General features: G+C 43.0%; 1 protein-coding gene across 6 annotated transcripts in view; it reads left to right on the plus strand.

Annotated features, from left to right (window-relative positions):
* The window catches only part of USP25 (ubiquitin specific peptidase 25), a 151530-nt gene that overhangs the window by 57648 nt on the left and 76269 nt on the right, over positions 1–17613 (plus strand). For 5 of the 6 annotated variants that reach the window (XM_088442757.1, XM_088442760.1, XM_088442756.1 and 2 more), the window contains exons 3-5: positions 4554–4698; positions 8597–8720; positions 12050–12212. In XM_088442757.1, coding sequence (XP_088298883.1) covers positions 4554–4698; positions 8597–8720; positions 12050–12212 — 432 coding nt within the window. Of the gene's footprint in view, positions 1–4553; positions 4699–8596; positions 8721–10614; positions 10751–12049; positions 12213–17613 lie in introns of those variants that run through there. The other variant, XM_088442762.1, reaches the window with a different exon arrangement.

A 17613-nucleotide genomic window follows, 5' to 3' on the forward strand; every position in this document is an offset into this window, starting at 1 on the left:
AAGCCATCAATGTATATTTGTTACTGAATGAAACCGCATCCTGTACACCTCCCTTACTCCCCTTCTGCTTAGATTCATAGACTTGTAGGGAAATGGCCATTACCCCTAGTAACAAGTCCCTTCTCCCACAGAAGTACGATTGATACCCACTGATACCATCCTTAGGGGCCTATTTACTAAGCAGTGTTAGGAGACAAAAAGTGATAAGGTACCAGCCAATCAGCTCCCAACTGTCATTTTTCAAACACAGCCTGTGAGTTGGCAGTTGGGAGCTGATTGGCTGGCACCTTATCACTTTTCACTTTGTCTCCTAACACTGCTTAGTAACTAGACCCCTTAGGGCCTCATTTATTAACGAGTTTTATCACCAAAACGAGTGATAAAAGTCACTGTGTATGATAAATGGTGCTCCAGCCAATCAGCTCCCAACTGTCAACTGTTAGAAATATGACAGTTGGGAGCTAATTGGCTGGAGCACCATTTATCATACACAGGGGTCTATTTACTAAGCAGTGTTAGGAGACAAAAAGTGATAAGGAGTAAAAAGTGATAAGGTACCAGCCAACCAGCTCCCAACTGTCATCTTTCAAACACAGCCTGTGAGATGGCAGTTAGGAGCTGATTGGCTGGCACCTTATCACTTTCTTATCACTTTTCACTCTGTCTCCTAACACTGCTTAGTAAATAGACCCCACAGTGACATTTATCACTCGTTTCGGTGATAAAACTTGTTAATAAATGGGGGCCATAGTTTGTTGCAGTCTTAATAATTTTCAGTGTTCCGTCAAATGTGCTGCATCATTTGTGCTCTAAGCTATCTGTTCCTCTTATTCAAAACCAGAAGACAGATGTCCTACAGTGGGGGGGAGGGGGTTAAGATGATCAGAAGTTGGATCGAAACATTTGTTTTATTTAAATGTTATTAGTCTCTTTAATACATTTATGTGCCCTGGCAGTTCACTAATGGGCATTGATCGGGTGGCATGATGTAGCCGTCTGCGGGAAGGCACAGTAACAGTTCCTGTACGGTCGGTATAATCGTAATGAACACAGAAGATTGTAGACTAAGACGATTTTTTTTGAACATGCACCAAGCCAAGACCCGTTTAGGTGGATTCATAGTGGTAACTGCAGAAGACAGATTCTGCTGACAGCTTATGGAGGTGCGAGGAGAATCTGCCTACCGTAACTGGCAGCTAAATGTGCCACAGTTCACGATGAATTTAATCTGCCGCGTAGTGTCATGTTGTACCATGTAAAGGTGAGGCCAACCCTCTAGAACCGGCTCCATTTTTACTGCCTGTAGTAGAATTTCAGGAATGAAGTCTTGTGCCCATATGACAAAGGTATTCTTTCTAGATCACAATTTTTAGTGATGTCTAGTGAGAGGGAGGAGAATGGAAATGGAGATGAACTGGTTACTGTCTGCAGCAGTGGTTCCCACAGGGCACTTGCATGGGTGCCACGGGTTGGAGGTCCAGGACTAAATCAAATTATTTATGGTCAGTGTGATGGACAAAACCAGTGCTGGTGGCTGCGATTCATAAAATGTGTGGACAAACAGAGGCGCAACCCTGCCCATCACCACATAACCGACCCTAAGGATGACACCTAAGAACAATTTACTTAAATTAATTTTTTTTGCTGAATTTCTCAATATGAAACTTTTGTATTAGGGGTGGCTATAAAAATTAAAAAGAAACAGCTGATACTCTGTTGTGAATCAAGGAAGTTTGTAAACCACTGGCTTACAGTATTTATTTGTTTATGAATGAATTTATTCCAACAGGAACAGATGGTGTAAAAAAAATAAATAAAAAAATGTCGATCATTAAAACATGACTAGAGGACCGCACGTGTTGCAAGATATAACACAAACATAGACGAGCATTTCCTCCTTAGTTTATCTTGATAGATTAAAAAAAATATTTATATTGCAGCTAACAGTACATCAAGGTTTGTTATTAATGCCCAAATGTTTCCATGCAATTATGTGAACATTTTTCACAATGTACAGTATCAGTAGATAAAGCAGGTTAATGTTTCATCAGTTCAGTGCTTATAACACTGTACGGTTAAAATGAACGATAACGATATCGATCATATCGTACATTTTTCTGTGCCTCCAACCCACCAACGACCTGCGATGCGCGGGCACATATGGACAATAATTATATCGTCCATGCATGCAGGCCAACCTGGTCGATATTGACCAGGTTACTATAGGGACCCACAATTGTTGATTGCGGGACATTGGTTGGTGGTGTGCTGGGCGATTGATATCGACCATCCAGCACACCCGCAAGATCGTTCAACGATATAGTTATGGTTGACGATCGTCCCGTGTGTATGCACCATTAGAATGATATTAATAAGCAGGTAATTTAAAGATAAACAATGTGAGTGTATTCAGGGCTGTAACTAGACATTTTGGTACCCTGGGACCAAGATAGGGGGGGACAGTGGTGTTCAATCTTTCTATTTTGGTGGGCCAATAAGAGTCACGTCTGGTGGTGGGACATATATTGAACCACCATGCAACTCAGCCACGACGCGGAAGACCACGTAAAATCAGAGTGGGGTGAACGACTGTTAAGGCGCATGGTGTGTAAAAGTGGCTAATGCTCTGCTGATTCCATAGCTAAAGAGTTCCAAACTTCCAGTGGAATTAATGTAAGCGCAAAAACTGTGTGGCGGGAGCTTAATGAAATGGGTTTCCGTTGCCGAGCAGCTGCATGCAAGCCTCACATCACCCAGTCCAATGCCAAGCATCTGATGGAGTGGAGTAAAGCACACCGACACTGGACTTTGGAGCAGTGGAAACGTGTTCTTTGGAGTGACGAATCACGCTTCTCTATTTGACAGTCAGATGGGCGAGTCTGGGTTTGGCGGATCCCGGGAGAACGTTACCTGGCTGACTGCATTGTGCTAACTGTGAAGTTTGGTGGAGGAGGGATAATGGTATGGGGCTGGTTTTCAGGGTTTGGGCTAGGCCCCTTATGTCCAGTGAAGGGCAATCTTAATGCTTCAGCATACTAAGACATTTTGGACAATGCTATGCTTTCAATTTTATGCCAACAGTTTGGGGAAGGCTCTTTTCTGTTCCTACATGACTGTGCCCCAGTGCACAAAGCAAGAACTATAAAGACATGGATTGATGAGTTCGTTATGGAAGAACCCTGACCTCAACCCCATTGAGCATCTTTGGGATGTACTGGAACGGAGATGGCAAGCCAGGCCTTCTCATCCAACATCAGTGCCTGATCTTATAAATACTTTACAGAATGAATAGGCACAAATTCCCACATAAACCCCTCCAAAATCTTGTGGAAAGCTGTTCTAGCTGCAAAAGGGGCACCAACTCCATATTAAAGTATATGTATTAGAATTAGGGATGTGCAGGCTCGGTTTTACTCGGATTTACTCGGTTCTTATCGCCACTTTGCCGCAAATTCGGATTTATTATATTGGCTATCCAAAACACATGATAGGCGATAGCCAATAAAATGCCATTTAAAGATCCGAGTAAAACCGAACCCGCTCATCCCTAATTAGAATACAATGTCATTACAGTCCCTGTTGGTGTAATGGTCAGGTATCTGAATACAGTATATGCGAATGTGTGTGTATGTATATGTGTGTGTGTGTGTGTGTGTGTGTGTGTATATATATATATATATCTATATAGATAGATATATATATATATATAGATATAGATGTGTGTGTGGCACGACCGGTGCCACCAGGGTGAAGGCGGGCACCACCTAGTTATGACCCTGTGTGTATCATAAAGAAAGTGTATCTGAACTGTAATGTTTATAGACCTGAAATTAAATTGTGTTGTATTTATTTTGTTTTTGTTTTTTATGGCACAAATGTAATTTTCATTATAATGCAATCTAATGTATGATCTAAAATAAAGTAATGCCATCTAGTTGACCGTTTTATATTTAATGCATGTCGTCCACCCTAGTCTAAATTCTTTGCACCCTGCACCTGTCACAACCCCTGCAAGTTCCTCTTTGCTGCCTGGGGTGTCGCTCTCTGCTTCGGTGCTTTTAGCACACTCAGCTGATGCAACCAACTGCTGAGATACAGGCCAGAGTGTGCTAGAAGCACCAGAGCACAGAGTGACACCCCAGGCAGGAAAGAGGAACTGCAGAGGTTGTGACAAGTGCAGGGTGCTAGAATGAACACTACACCCTGTTGCTGCTGGCTAGCATTTATGGGCTCAGGTGTGTAAGTACGTGTGCCGGGTCGGATATCTTGACTTAGCAGTGTAGTATAGTCTGATAAATACATGGCCATTATCCGGTTGTAGCACATCGTTCCTACGCACAAATTCTAATGCGATCGTTAGAATGTCACACATTTTAAAGGGTTCTTTTTAAAAAAAATTCATTATGTGCACTATAAATAGACACTTAAAAAGATGACACTAAGCGCATCTAACATAAAGGAAATTGTGTGGGCGTCCGATTTTCTTCATTTTTATTTTTTCTTTCATTTTATTAAATTAACGCAGTTGACTATATTTTATATATGTTTTAAAGGACAGCAATGGCAATCTGGAGTTAGCTGTCACGTTTCTCACTGCAAACAATGCCAAGCTCCCTCAACCTGAAGAAGCAACTTATTATCAAACAGCGCTCCCCAACAATGACCGATACATCAGCGTGGGCAGCCAGGCAGACACAAGTAGGTGCTTCTTCTGTCTCCTCTAAAGTCCTATTTATCTGCGTCTCATAAAAGGTTTATTACTCTAACCATGTCTCTTTAAAGGTAAATCAACATGTCTTTAACATCTTTTATGCCTCCCGCCCACTGAAATGCCTCATCTGTTACTTGTGTCAGAAGGCCGGCTTGCTTTTAATTTTTAGTATGGTTGTATAGAAACACAGTGGATGTACAGTTTAAATAAGAAGTGGTTTGCTCAAACAATCCAAAACCCTTTAAGGACAGACATTACATGCAGAGTCCTACCGATGGTAGCTGTCACTTGTTGCATTTACTTGTCCGCGAAGGGGCCCTCAAAGAGGCTCCTGGCTGTGGCTTCCCCTCCTTTACATACTTAGGGCCTTATTCATTAAGGATCGTTATTGCGATTGCAGCTCCATAATCGCACGCAGGACTGCTGCGAAAATATGCTAATGATTGCTATGGCAATGCCGTCGCACTGCCAGCCTGAGACGCCCACTGCCTTCCACTACCACTGTCTCGCATCCGCAAACCTTGAAAACCTTCACAAACATTGGTAACATCGAGTACCATCGGTCCCTCACGCAGAATTACAGCATCCCTGATTCTACTGAGAAATTGCTAACCTCGTAGCACGCAGCGAGTCCTCAAGCTGCGTGTGCAATCGCAGTGGCTAATTTATGCACGTCCATGCAAACAGACCGGCGCGCCTGCGTTTCTTCGACCACCCCAAACGCTCACTGCCTGTCAATCACACAGTGATGGCTCTGCGTGATCTGCTTGATCGCAGTGGTGCCTTCATGCGCACTGCGATGCATGCGCAGTACGCAACAATCGGCCGTCTGCGTACACTTTAGCAATAGTGGTCCTTGCTGAATCAGGCCCTTAGTGAATAGTGTAGTGGTGCGAGAGAGAATGAGGGGTTTGGTGTATGCAATGGTGCCTAAGAGGAGCGAGGGAGGTGGAGGATTGGTGTTGATTTAGTGGTGCCAATGTAAATGAGAAGTTTGGGGTGAAGTGTGGTTTGGAGGGTTGTTTTGGCAGTGTGTGCAATCTTAAGTTCAAGTACCTGGTTATTTTGTTTTATGAAGGTTCCGCTTTCCGCTTTCACTATGTCCCAGATTGCATTTCTTAGTAAACATTGTGACCAGTATTTGTACAGCTCCGATGTAAAGCAATATACACCATTTTAGAAATATTTGTGTGTTTTGTATACTGTCTTTGGAGGATGCGATAGTACTCGGCACGGGTAAAAGCCACCAATGGCAGTAGCAGGATTTTTGGAGGGGAGTTTCCAGGTGGTTAATTTCAGAACAAAAGAAAAATAAGTTTTGGGAGTGAGAGCAGCGAGTGTGTTCTGGTGAACTGTAAACCCCCATCTTAGGGCAGACTCAATTACCCGCTGTGTTTACCACGTGGGGAAAGCTCCGGGTTCAATGCTTGGAGCTCTTTAATTATTGGTCAATTTCCTCTCGCGGTAAACGCATGGGTAGTGCGCATTAGCACATAGATTCCGCATTGAGTGCTGGAATATGGATTTCCCCGTGCGTTAAGTCCCAGAGAGTAGCTTAGGAGCTACGGGCGGGGACTTAACACGTGGGGATGTGGCAGTCAGTTGAATTGCTCAAGGCTGACAGATACCCCACGGCTAATTTAATCTGCCCCTTTGTGTGCCCCTGGCCAAATTTTTATATTTGGACCAAAACCTAATAGGTAACCTATGTAACTTGTTTTATCACTGTTAAATTACAATTTTCTGCAGTTAAGGTTCAAATTGCTGACACTATTGAATTTTAGAATTTGCGTAAGATGAAAAAAAATATTATTGTAGCACATGGCCCCATAGTATCTGCACAGAGCTGGCCTGGTGCTTGCTGTGTTAACTTGTAAGATTTGTTAAGTGTTGTTTCTTCCTGCTCCTATTTAGTCACCACGTACCATTCTGCATTGCAGTTTAGCCAGGCTGTTATCGCTCTACTGCTTAGAATCCCTCTCTACAAGAGGTAATGTGTCAAACGTATCTCGCTAATGTGCAGTTGTATGCCAAACTATTGACATCTTTCTTAAACGCATCAGGTTAAATTCACATTTAACCTGATGGCACGTGTATTACCTCTTAATGGTTTTTGTCATTCTTAGTTTGGTAGCTTTGAAGTTGTGTTTTGTTTAATAGGTTACTTTTGGATTCAGTGTAGCATTTATAATTATGTAATTGGCCTGTCTTGCTGTATCTATTTTGTATGTTTCCTTACCAGTGAAATCATGTTATGCAATTAGGAAAATAGGATCAATGCATGGATTAATTATATGCTCAATGACCTAATCATCTTTACCACTATGACATCTATGTACTAAGCCTTGGAGAGAGATAAAGTACCAACCAATCAGCTCCTAACTGGCATTTTTCAAACACAGCCTGTAAAGTGACAGGAGCTGATTGGTTAGTGCTTTATTTCTGTTTACTTTATATCACTCCAAGGCATAGACCTGTGTTTGAAAAATGACAGAAGCTGATTGGTTGGTACTTTCTCCCTCTCCCTCTCCCCCTCCCCCCCAAGGGGGTATTCCTGAAAGCTTGGAGAGTGATACATTTGTGAAAGATAAAGTACCAACCAATCGGCTCCTAACTAATTTTTCAGACCAGGGAGGAGGAGGAGCCTGGGCTTCCTGCACAGGTCACCAGCAGAAGTTCCCAGGCTCGGAGGGGCGGAGTCCCACGGAGACACCCTCACCTGGCGTCTGCTGCTTCGCAAAGGGCAGCGCTTACCACAAGAGCTGCCCTTTGTGATACTAATCGCATATGTTAGTACATATGCGATTAGTAAGTTTGCGGTGACTGGCGGTGTACACTGCAAGGTTAGTATATCCCGCCCATAGACTCCTATTTTCATAATCTATACTATTGTTTGCTAACTGTAACAGTTGGTGAGATGCAAATATGTTACAGTCAATCAGGAGACAAAATCAGGTTTGCTCATATCCAGTGTTTAAAATGTACCTCAAGCAGCCAATGGGAAAGGGGTGGGAGGAGCTATATGGCTTGTGTTGTATCCAGGGAATCAAATACCTAAATTTAAAGCATTTATCCTTTTGTGAATAGTTTGACAGTTGCAGGTCACTTTCCTTTTGTAGTTATATGTCATGGAGAAAGAGCCTTAAAAGTGTTCTCGCACAAGGAAATGTGTACATTTTGGGAGTGTAGGTTGTAAAGGTCATTGTGTAATAATTGATCTTTAGTTTCAGCCAATAAGAGCCTTCATTGGGAGCGAATCAATTGTTTTGGGCACACGTAGCTCCCGCCTAAAGTGACAGGAGCTATTAAATTGCTTGCACTACCAGACGCGCGCTGGTCACAACGGGTGCACTATTGGACCCAAAATGCGCAGAATGAGCCGCTTCTCCCTTCTTTAAGTGAGGTGCGCAAAAATGCACATACAGCTTCTCTAATACTCTGTTTACAGAAAACGTTGATACATATATTTTAATTCAGTTTTCGATGCACCGTTTTCGGATGTCTTATGGAGCGTACACACGGTCAGATTTGTCAGACTTGTCAGATTTGTCAGATGAACGATTGAACGATTAAACGATTTGAACGATTTGAACGATTTTACCAAAGTTTTGAACGATTTGAACGATTTGAACGATTGAACGATTTTTGACTGCATTAAAATGAATGGAATCGTCCAAGTCTGACTGCAAACACATCAGATGTCAGAAATCGTTATCTGACCATCGGGAACGCGCATCGTTGATCGTCCATCGTTCAGGCATGTCAGATATGAACGATTTTCCTTCAGATATGAACGACTGAACGATTTTTAAATCGTTATCGTTCATATCTGAAGGAAAAATCTGACCGTGTGTATGCACCATTACATTGTCTTTTGTTTTCTAGATGTGATTGACCTCACTGGTGATGATAAAGATGACCTGCAGAGGGCTATCGCCCTAAGCCTGGAGGAATCAAACCGCACGTTCAGAGAGACTGGAATTACTGATGAAGAACAAGCCATCAGCAGGTAAGAGAATGATGAAGCTGATCACAATATTGATCATACGTCGGTGTTTGTCTTCAGCTATCTGCACTCTTCAGCTGGGTACACACTAGACCAGTGTTGGCTAACCTTGACACTCCAGCTGTTGTGGAACTATATATCCCAGCATGCCCTACCACAGTTTTAGCATGCCCTAATAGCAAAACTGTAGCAGTGCATGCTGGGTTATGTAGTTCCATAACAGCTGGAGTGTCAAGGTTAGCCAACACTGCACTAGACGATCTATTGGACGATTTGTCACTTTGAGGCGAATCGAAATGACAAATCGTCCACATCATCCAGTGTTGCAACCGGTGCAGTGCATTTTAATGAAAGACGGAACAGCACATCATCCCGTTGTTCAATAAATCTTGTAATGTGTACCGGCAATCTTGCATGGTCTGGGGCAAAGGTAAATCGCCCCGACCATCGGCAAGATCGTCTGGTGTGTACCCAGCATTAGTGTAGCTCCCGCCTCTGAGATGCTATTCTATCGCAGTAGCAAAATCACATTTTAGCTGATTCAAAAAGAGCACGATTGCAGCATATAGCAGTTCTATTAAAACAAAGTTTATTACATAATCTTCAACTTAAGTACATAAAAGACATAACACCATATATAGACAGACAAATTACACAGCGGTATCGTGCAGAGGAGATAATGATGAGAGTACATATATTGACAATAATTGATCCCTTATTGGGTACCTGGCATAACGGAACGATATTTTTTGAAGTATCTAAACGTACACATATGTATTTGTACATTACTTTACTTTATTTAATATGTATGTGGAATACTACAGACTTTAGCCAAATTTTTCTATCTTTCTTCGCACTCTCATCGGTACTGGCCCGCAGGAGCCGGGCACAGTAGGACCGAAAGCAGATGCAACTATTAAAAGGGATCAATTATTGTCAATATATGTACTCTCATCATTATCTCCTCTGCACGATACCGCTGAAGCATAGAGATTTGAAAGCAGATGCATGGCATTCTTGATTCTTTCTTTTCAGTATGACTATTACTCATCTTAATTTTCTGACTGTTATAACTGACACTGAGAAGGTTAACACTCATTAATATCATTCGATGCATGCAGATGAATTAACAGCAGTATTTCACTCCTCAAAGTGTGCAGTTCTTTTATACCCACTATTCATTCTTTCCTTCTTTCATTTCGGCAATCCAAAATAATTGACAGATATTACCCCATACTGTAAGGGGGCAGTCTGGTGACATTCCCTACAGATACTTCATCCTATATGTTTTTTAGAAATATTTTTTGCCTTGACATATGAACACGGCAGTTCATACTTGGAGGACATATTCTGGATCACAATAAGCATTTCAGATGACTACTAAGTGACCAGAACACGATACATTTGTCCAACAATAGTTTAATTAACAGTGTGATACTTAAATATACAACCGTTGTGTAATTTGTCTGTCTATATATGGTGTTATGTCTTTTATGTACGTAAGTTAAAGATTATGTAATAAACTTTGTTTTAATAGATTATATTAAGTTTGTGCCCCCAGTCAAAAGAGTTTTCTTTTCCTTTCTTTTTTTGATTCTATTGTATCTTAACTCTAGGGGAGCACCGCCAATCATGTATATATAAGTTGATGGCATTAGAATTAGTGACATTTCCAACTACAATTTGAGATTGATAACTCACTGCCACACAACTGTAAAGATTTGGCAATACTAATTTGAATTTCTCGGCCTGTGCGGGGACTCTCTTCTCGTTTCTTGAATACAGCATATAGCAGTTCGCAGTCTTTCATCTATTAGTAAACTGCCAAGTAATAAGTGTTCATCACCCCAAATCTCTCAATTTCAGTTTGGTCACAAAAGCTGCTGCAACATCTCTTTACATGTTGCTCTGGCTGAACCTCTCCTAATTTACTGTGAGTGTGGACTGCTGTGCATCTGGCAGAGCTCTGATCCTGGAACACTGGGAAGGTCAGACGTGGGCAGGATTAAAGTGTTGGACACGGGAACACAGCGGTGCGTTGACAAGTGTCCTCACAGGAACAAGCAGGACCTAATAGTAGTAATTGCATTAATTAGCTCAACGAGCTGTTACAAGTGCATACAAGTACGACATTTGTATATAGTGCTTTACTTAGCCCATTAGCCCTCCTCTTCTTTTTTTCCTCCTTTGTTTTACTTGTTTATATCAGTTTATGCATATACTGTCCATTTTAACCAGTTGAGGTTATCATTTATTTATTTTTAATAAAAAGGCAAATTTCAAAGGATCTTTTTATGTAGTTTTAGCGGGATCGAGTACAATTAATATTCGGCATTAAGGGCACATTTTGAAGATGTATTCAATTTACATGGTACTGGCCTGCATTGGGACCACTTCACTTGTTTTTGTCGCTAGAATGACTGTTTGATCTTCATCAAATTCTGACATTGCCAATAAAGACTGCTACACTGTTTTACATGTAGACAAGCTATAAAGTGATGGATCCACACCACCACCATTCCCCCCCAACCCCATGTAACGCCCCAGAAGGGATTTCTGAACACACCAACTCCCAAACCTCCTAAGCGTACTCTCAAGCTTGTACTAATTGGACATTAGTCATGGCTTGTCCAGTCAGGTGAAGATTTTCCTTATTACTGTTCAAACCTATGATGGAGCCCCAGACTTACAGGGTGAGGGCATGTTCAAGAATAGGACGGGGTAAAAAAAAAAAGGTGCAAGTTTCCATTAAATATTATAGCATGCCATATAAATATATTTGAATTTATAGCGACTAGCTATATGTTGGATTTTTCCTAAAAGGAGTATATAAGCCCAAAAAAGTACACTTCCAGATATAAACCATGTAGGTAAAGTATATTGTTAACAGTCAATCAAATATTCCACTGCAGCTCTAGTAAAAAGTACATTATTACATTCACATCCATTATCCCAGATCCGGATTACCCATTGCGCAGTTTGGGTTTCCGCCCCAGTAATTATTCTATCTACTCATGTGAAACTGTGGCTTAACTTACTATTTACAGTTGTCTACTGTGCTTGTACTTCTTCATTTTATCTGCCCAGATCTGCATTTCATTCAAAAATGTAAACAGTGATGATTATTGATTCCTTTTGAACACATAGGGGCTCATCTAGAGATGGATGCGTATGCATTTAGAACATACACAGGGAAAAGAGGCACTCCAAAGCCTTTGAAAATAGTAAAAACAAAAAAAAAAATACATGGTGAACTCTAAAAGATACCCGTAATGATCATCACTGTTATGAGGATAAACTAACACATTTATTGTTTGTTAATCTTCCGTTAGGGTTTTAGAAGCAAGCATAGCCGAGAACAAGGCTTGTTTGAAACGGACGCACCCAGAAGTTTGGAGCGACTCCCCCAACCCTTACGACCGGAAACGGCAAGACAACTGTCCCGTTGGATTAAAGAATGTGGGAAACACCTGTTGGTTCAGTGCAGTCATCCAGGTAAGACCCACCAGATTGTAGACTTTCTGTGAGGTGGTTTCCAATATTTGTATTAATATAGATTTAGCTTTGTGCTGAAGTTTGATGCATCAGTTATCATACATTTTACTTTGCAGGTCTTTGCTGCTGTAATGGAGCATTCTATTTTCCATAGCACTGGTGGGGGAGCTTGAGTTACTGCATAATACTGGAGCAAATATACTAGCCACCATTTAATAAACATGTATAATTTATTCATTAAAATAACATAGTGTTCACACCAGGGCAGGAGAGGGAAAGGGTGCCTGGTGTTAAAATGGACGTGCCCGAAAAATGGGCGTGGTCACTCGAAAAGGGGGCATGTCCATAAGACATGCCCCCTTTTCGGCACTGTAGGGAGCATGCCCAGAAATCACTGGGATGCTGGGCAGCCCCAAAGCTCTCCCTGCAGAGTGAAAAGGTGCGGTGGGCATGTGGTGAAATGGTCACAGTCGGGCAAATAGATGCGCACGGCATGTATTCACCCGATGGTGACTGTTTCACCGTAACTTTCCCCACCTGCGGGACACTGTGGCCAGTGGGTGGAAATGGCACCCGGCACACCCAGCAGCAGGCTGTTTCAGCAGGGCGCATTTTACAGTTTTAAAATCGGGCAATGCGCGGTGCCCTGCTAGAACAACCTAGCGGGAACACTGTAACACTGGCTAAGCATAATCCATTTACAATATTTGTTTTAAATAAAGGAAATTCTATTTATATCAAGAGAGACTGCATGCAAGACATAGTTTTATTTAAAGTAATATGTATATTTAATTAACAATCAATATTTAAAAGTTTACATATCTTTTAAAACCATGTATTAAAGTAAGATCTAGTACGTCATCAAATGCCACACAGCACATCAAGATGTGCACAATGGGAGGGAAAGATAGATTCGGAATTAGGGATTGTTGGCAAAGGATGAAGTAGAATGTGAGGATGTGTGTGTATCCCAGCATCCCTTATCTGTATACTCCTCTTTACCTCATTTAATATATGGTTTAACTCCATACCATGCTAGGTATAAAGAAACTGTATAGATACACGCTGTCCTCCATTTTACTACTCGCAAAACACCAGAGCCAATTACAAAATGCTTCTATAGCAATAATTTCCATATGTTCCAACATACACCTCTATCCAGCCACTTATGCATTTGCTAAATATCCAAAATAATTGACCAATAAACACATCACTGCTGCTGTACACACTCTCCCAGCACTACACAGTATAACTTCCCACAGTACAAATAACACTGCTTAGTTCAACTTTTCTTACAAATAGAAACTTTCAAACTTAAATAGGGGAGATGTGTAAAGTTTCTTGCGAACTTACCACAAAATTCAGCTAACAACTATTCACCCCTTTGTGCAATGCACCTCAATCCCTCAAACATCAACCCTAAATGGACGATGATGCTTGTTGTACGGACTACACGGCTGTCCACCATTTTGCCTCTTATGTTTAAAACGCAGACTACAATTTATAACATTCAGCCAATTGATTCCATAAAACATTATCGTCTACTCTTATCCAGAAATACACATTACAAGTACATAACTTTGTGATACATTTCAGTCCTCCATTACTCTAACTATAATTAACCACAATGTATCACATCAATCTCTGAAGGTAATCTCGGGCCACCATTATACCTATGAACAGATAAGCTAGCTAAACGCGAAATTCATTAGCCATATATTCACTCATGGCATAGTCTCCAAGTCGGACACTTCATAATTGCCTAACTAAGGGCCTGATTCATTATGGATCGCTATTGCGATGGCAGCTGTGATTACGCATGCAGGTCTGCTGCGAAAATATGCTAATGACTGCAATTGCAAGGCCAGCACAGAGACGCCCAAAGCCAGCATAGAGACGCCCACTACCGCTCTCGCACATACGTAATACCTTGTAATCCTGATTATACATCGGTACCATCGAGTAACATCGGCCCCTCACGCACAATTACAACAGGTCTGACCTTACTCAGAAATTGCTAACCTCATCGCACGCAGTGAGCACTCAAGCTGCGTATGCTGACGCAGTGGCTACTTTATGCACGCCCATGCAACGGCAGTTAAACAGACTGGCACGCCTGCGTTTCTCCGACCACTCCCCCGTCACCACCACCCAAACACTGACGTCCCGTCCCGCTGTCTGGGATGGCTTTGTATCTGCGTGAGCGATCGCAATGCTAACTAGTGCAGCCACATTGTTTATACGTATGCACCATCGACCGATCTGCCTACACTGTTGCAGTTGCAATCCGTAATGAATAAGGCCCTAAAACCACAGATGCAACACTAGATGAAAGGTCATTTAAACAGACCAATCTATTCACTTATAACCTAATATCCAAGGGGCCCACCGGGGTTAGGCAGTGGTTGGAGCCCATGTTTAAGGGGTGTGGCCAGCCTCCAGAGCGGTGTGGCCAGTTGCAACAGAGGCTTGGATAACCATTATAGAGGACATAGGACCTGATTCAGACCCGTTCGCTAGATGCGGCTGCTCGCTCCCAGCGTAGGCAAATTCAGCTAAGTGACGTCAAGGCAGACGATTGCACGGCAAGGCATAAGCACTGTGTCTTGGCGAGCGATCACTTTGTGTTTATAGACGCCCACCAGCTTGTCTTTAGCCGCCCACTAGCGTACGTCATCTCCGGGAAGTATATACAACCATTGGTACATCGGGAACCATCGGATCAGACCGCAGCGCTTGTGGTTGACTGTACCCTACCGCAAGCACTGCGAACAGTTCTGTGTAAAAATCAACCAGGTGACGTGTACTATGACACCGCCTGTTAATTATGCACGCCCCAGAAACGGCGTTGAAACATTCAGGCACGCCTGTGTTCGCACCTCCACTCCCCCCGTTACTACTATGCTGCCCCTGTTACCACCCACAAACGGCCTCTCCTCTCACTCATTCCACTGGGCTGTCTTTGCTGGGCGAGCGAGCGCTACCCAATCACTCACACTAGTTCGCGCACGTGCACTGAGATGCATGCGCAACGGCCGCTGAATCAGGCCCATAGCCTGCAGACAATATAGATAATACACTGTATGGTCTGTTCATCCATGTTCCTGCTCTACCTAACTAACTGACTCTGTAATAGAGTAACAATGTATTCAAGTGCACTGTCTGAAACCTGACATTAGAAGAGGAGGCGGGGCCCTCTGGTAGTGGTGCCCACCGGGAATTTCCCCTGTACCCCTATGTGCCAGTCCAATCCTGGTTACATACTTGTCGACATCCGGCACTGGGATGTCGACAAGTGTGAAGTTCTCCTATAAAACATTTCCCGGGCGCCGGCAGTACAACTATAAAGTGTGTGTAATCGTTTTCCATCACTTAAGGTCTGGGTGGGACTCAACTCATTCGTTGTAATGTGATTAGCTTGTGTGGTGATTCAGTTCATAGTGAGACCGAGGCCAAGGTGCAGCGTATAGCATATTTCAGTAGGCTACTGAAGTTCTACCACAAATATGTGTAAATGAATAGCTTTGCACAGTGTATAGTGAAATAAACTGTTTAATAACAGACTCAAAATAAAATAACAGCGGCTGTCTCGTTATGGGCCTGTTTCAGAGGTGCATGTAAATCCTGACACATATATCCTAATGATTTATCTGTTGTCTTGTGCGCCAACCTCTGGCGTCTTATATCTGCCACTTGCGCACAAAAGACGAAACATTGGAAAAACCAGACGCATATCGAACATCCGAGCAACCCAATGCTGCCAGGGGTTCTGCAGCTGTGTACGAATTTGCAGGGGCTCACTAGGGCACGCCCAGAAAAGGTACCAAACATGTCTGCGTTTTGGTAGCCCCCCCTCCCATTACCTCCCCCCTAATGCGCTGACTACCTGCCACTCACTTCACATGCGAATTCGCCTTCTTAAACTCACTGCCGCACGTACACAGTTGGCGAAAATAGTTACACACCGTCCGATATTGACACTGCCTCGGGCCCTATATTACTTTCACTGCAGTGTCCCCTTGAAGATAGAACGACCGGAGCACAGCGAAGGCCTTTTTCGGAGTAAGTGCCAGCTCGCCATTGGCGAATGCGCCTAAGCTCACCTGCTCAGAAGAAGCCATAATCAGCCTATCCGTTCTCTATAAACTAGTGTCCTCGTAGGCAGAGTGCCTCATTGTCATGCATATTGGTTCAACCAATGTCTGTACTCAATGCTGGTGCTAGACTTATCTTCCTCTCCCACCGTTCCACTTCTGCTGCTCCCCTCTGCCAAAACCTGCACTGGCTCCCATTCCCCTACAGAATCCTCTTCAAACTCCTAACCGTCACATACAAGGCCCTCTCTAACTCCACTGCTCCCTACATCTCCAACCTCATCTCCTTACATACTCCCTCCCGCTCACTCTGCCAATGACTGTTACCTCTCCTCCACCCTGGTTACTTCATCTCATGCTCGTATCCAAGATTTTGCCCGTGCAGCCCCCCTTCTCTGGAATGAGCTCCCTCGCTCGATTAGGCTCTCCCCGACCTTGCAGAGCTTCAAACGTGCACTGAAAACCCACCTGTTCATCAAAGCATACCCTTCCACCACATAACCGTCACCAAGTCTCTGTCCCTCCTGCCTCAGCCATCTCTACCTCGCCTACTTCCTGCATTCAGGTCCCCCTCTACACACTCATACCTCATGTCATCTGTCCGTCTCCCCTAGATTGTAAGCTCCTAGGAGCAGGGTCCTCCTCCCCACTGTCTCACAGCCTTCTTCTCTAGCACTTCTATGACAGCCCTCACCTTCCCAGCTGTATTGTGTATGGAGAATTGTGTTGCTAATTGTTACTTGTGCTCTGTTTATAAGTTGTTTACTGTATAGTAATGTTCTGTGTACCCTTTACTGTCGGTACGGCGCTGCGGACCTCTTGTGGCGCCCTATAAATAAAATGTAATAATAATAACCCACATTATGGCTCCCACTATTTGAGTGGTTCTCAAATCCAGTCCACAAGTACCACCAGCAGGACATGTTTAGTGGATGCCTGTAATCACACACAGGTGAGTTAATGCATGTTTCTGGGTAATTATCCTACCTGTTTCCATGGACAAAAATCCTCAAAACATGACCTGTTGGGAAAACGTGAGGGTTGAGTTTGAGAACCACTGGTCTAGATCCACTAAAATTCATACTGGCGATCGCTAAGTCCTCATTAGTATTACTTGTGTTTAAATGGAGCTACTTTTATTTTAAATTATGCAGGATCACACCCAGTGACTATGCTGCTACTAATGAGCAGTGTGCAGTATTTGGCTGAAGACCTCATTACTGATGACAGAGGCTCGTCCTGGCAGCTGCAATGGAAGTGTGAACTACTCTTTCTGTTTTGGAGTGTATTTTACACACACGTAATCT

This window comes from Taudactylus pleione, unplaced genomic scaffold (genome assembly GCF_031769625.1).
Source record: "Taudactylus pleione unplaced genomic scaffold, aTauple2 ptg000316l, whole genome shotgun sequence".
NCBI lineage: Eukaryota > Metazoa > Chordata > Amphibia > Anura > Myobatrachidae > Taudactylus > Taudactylus pleione.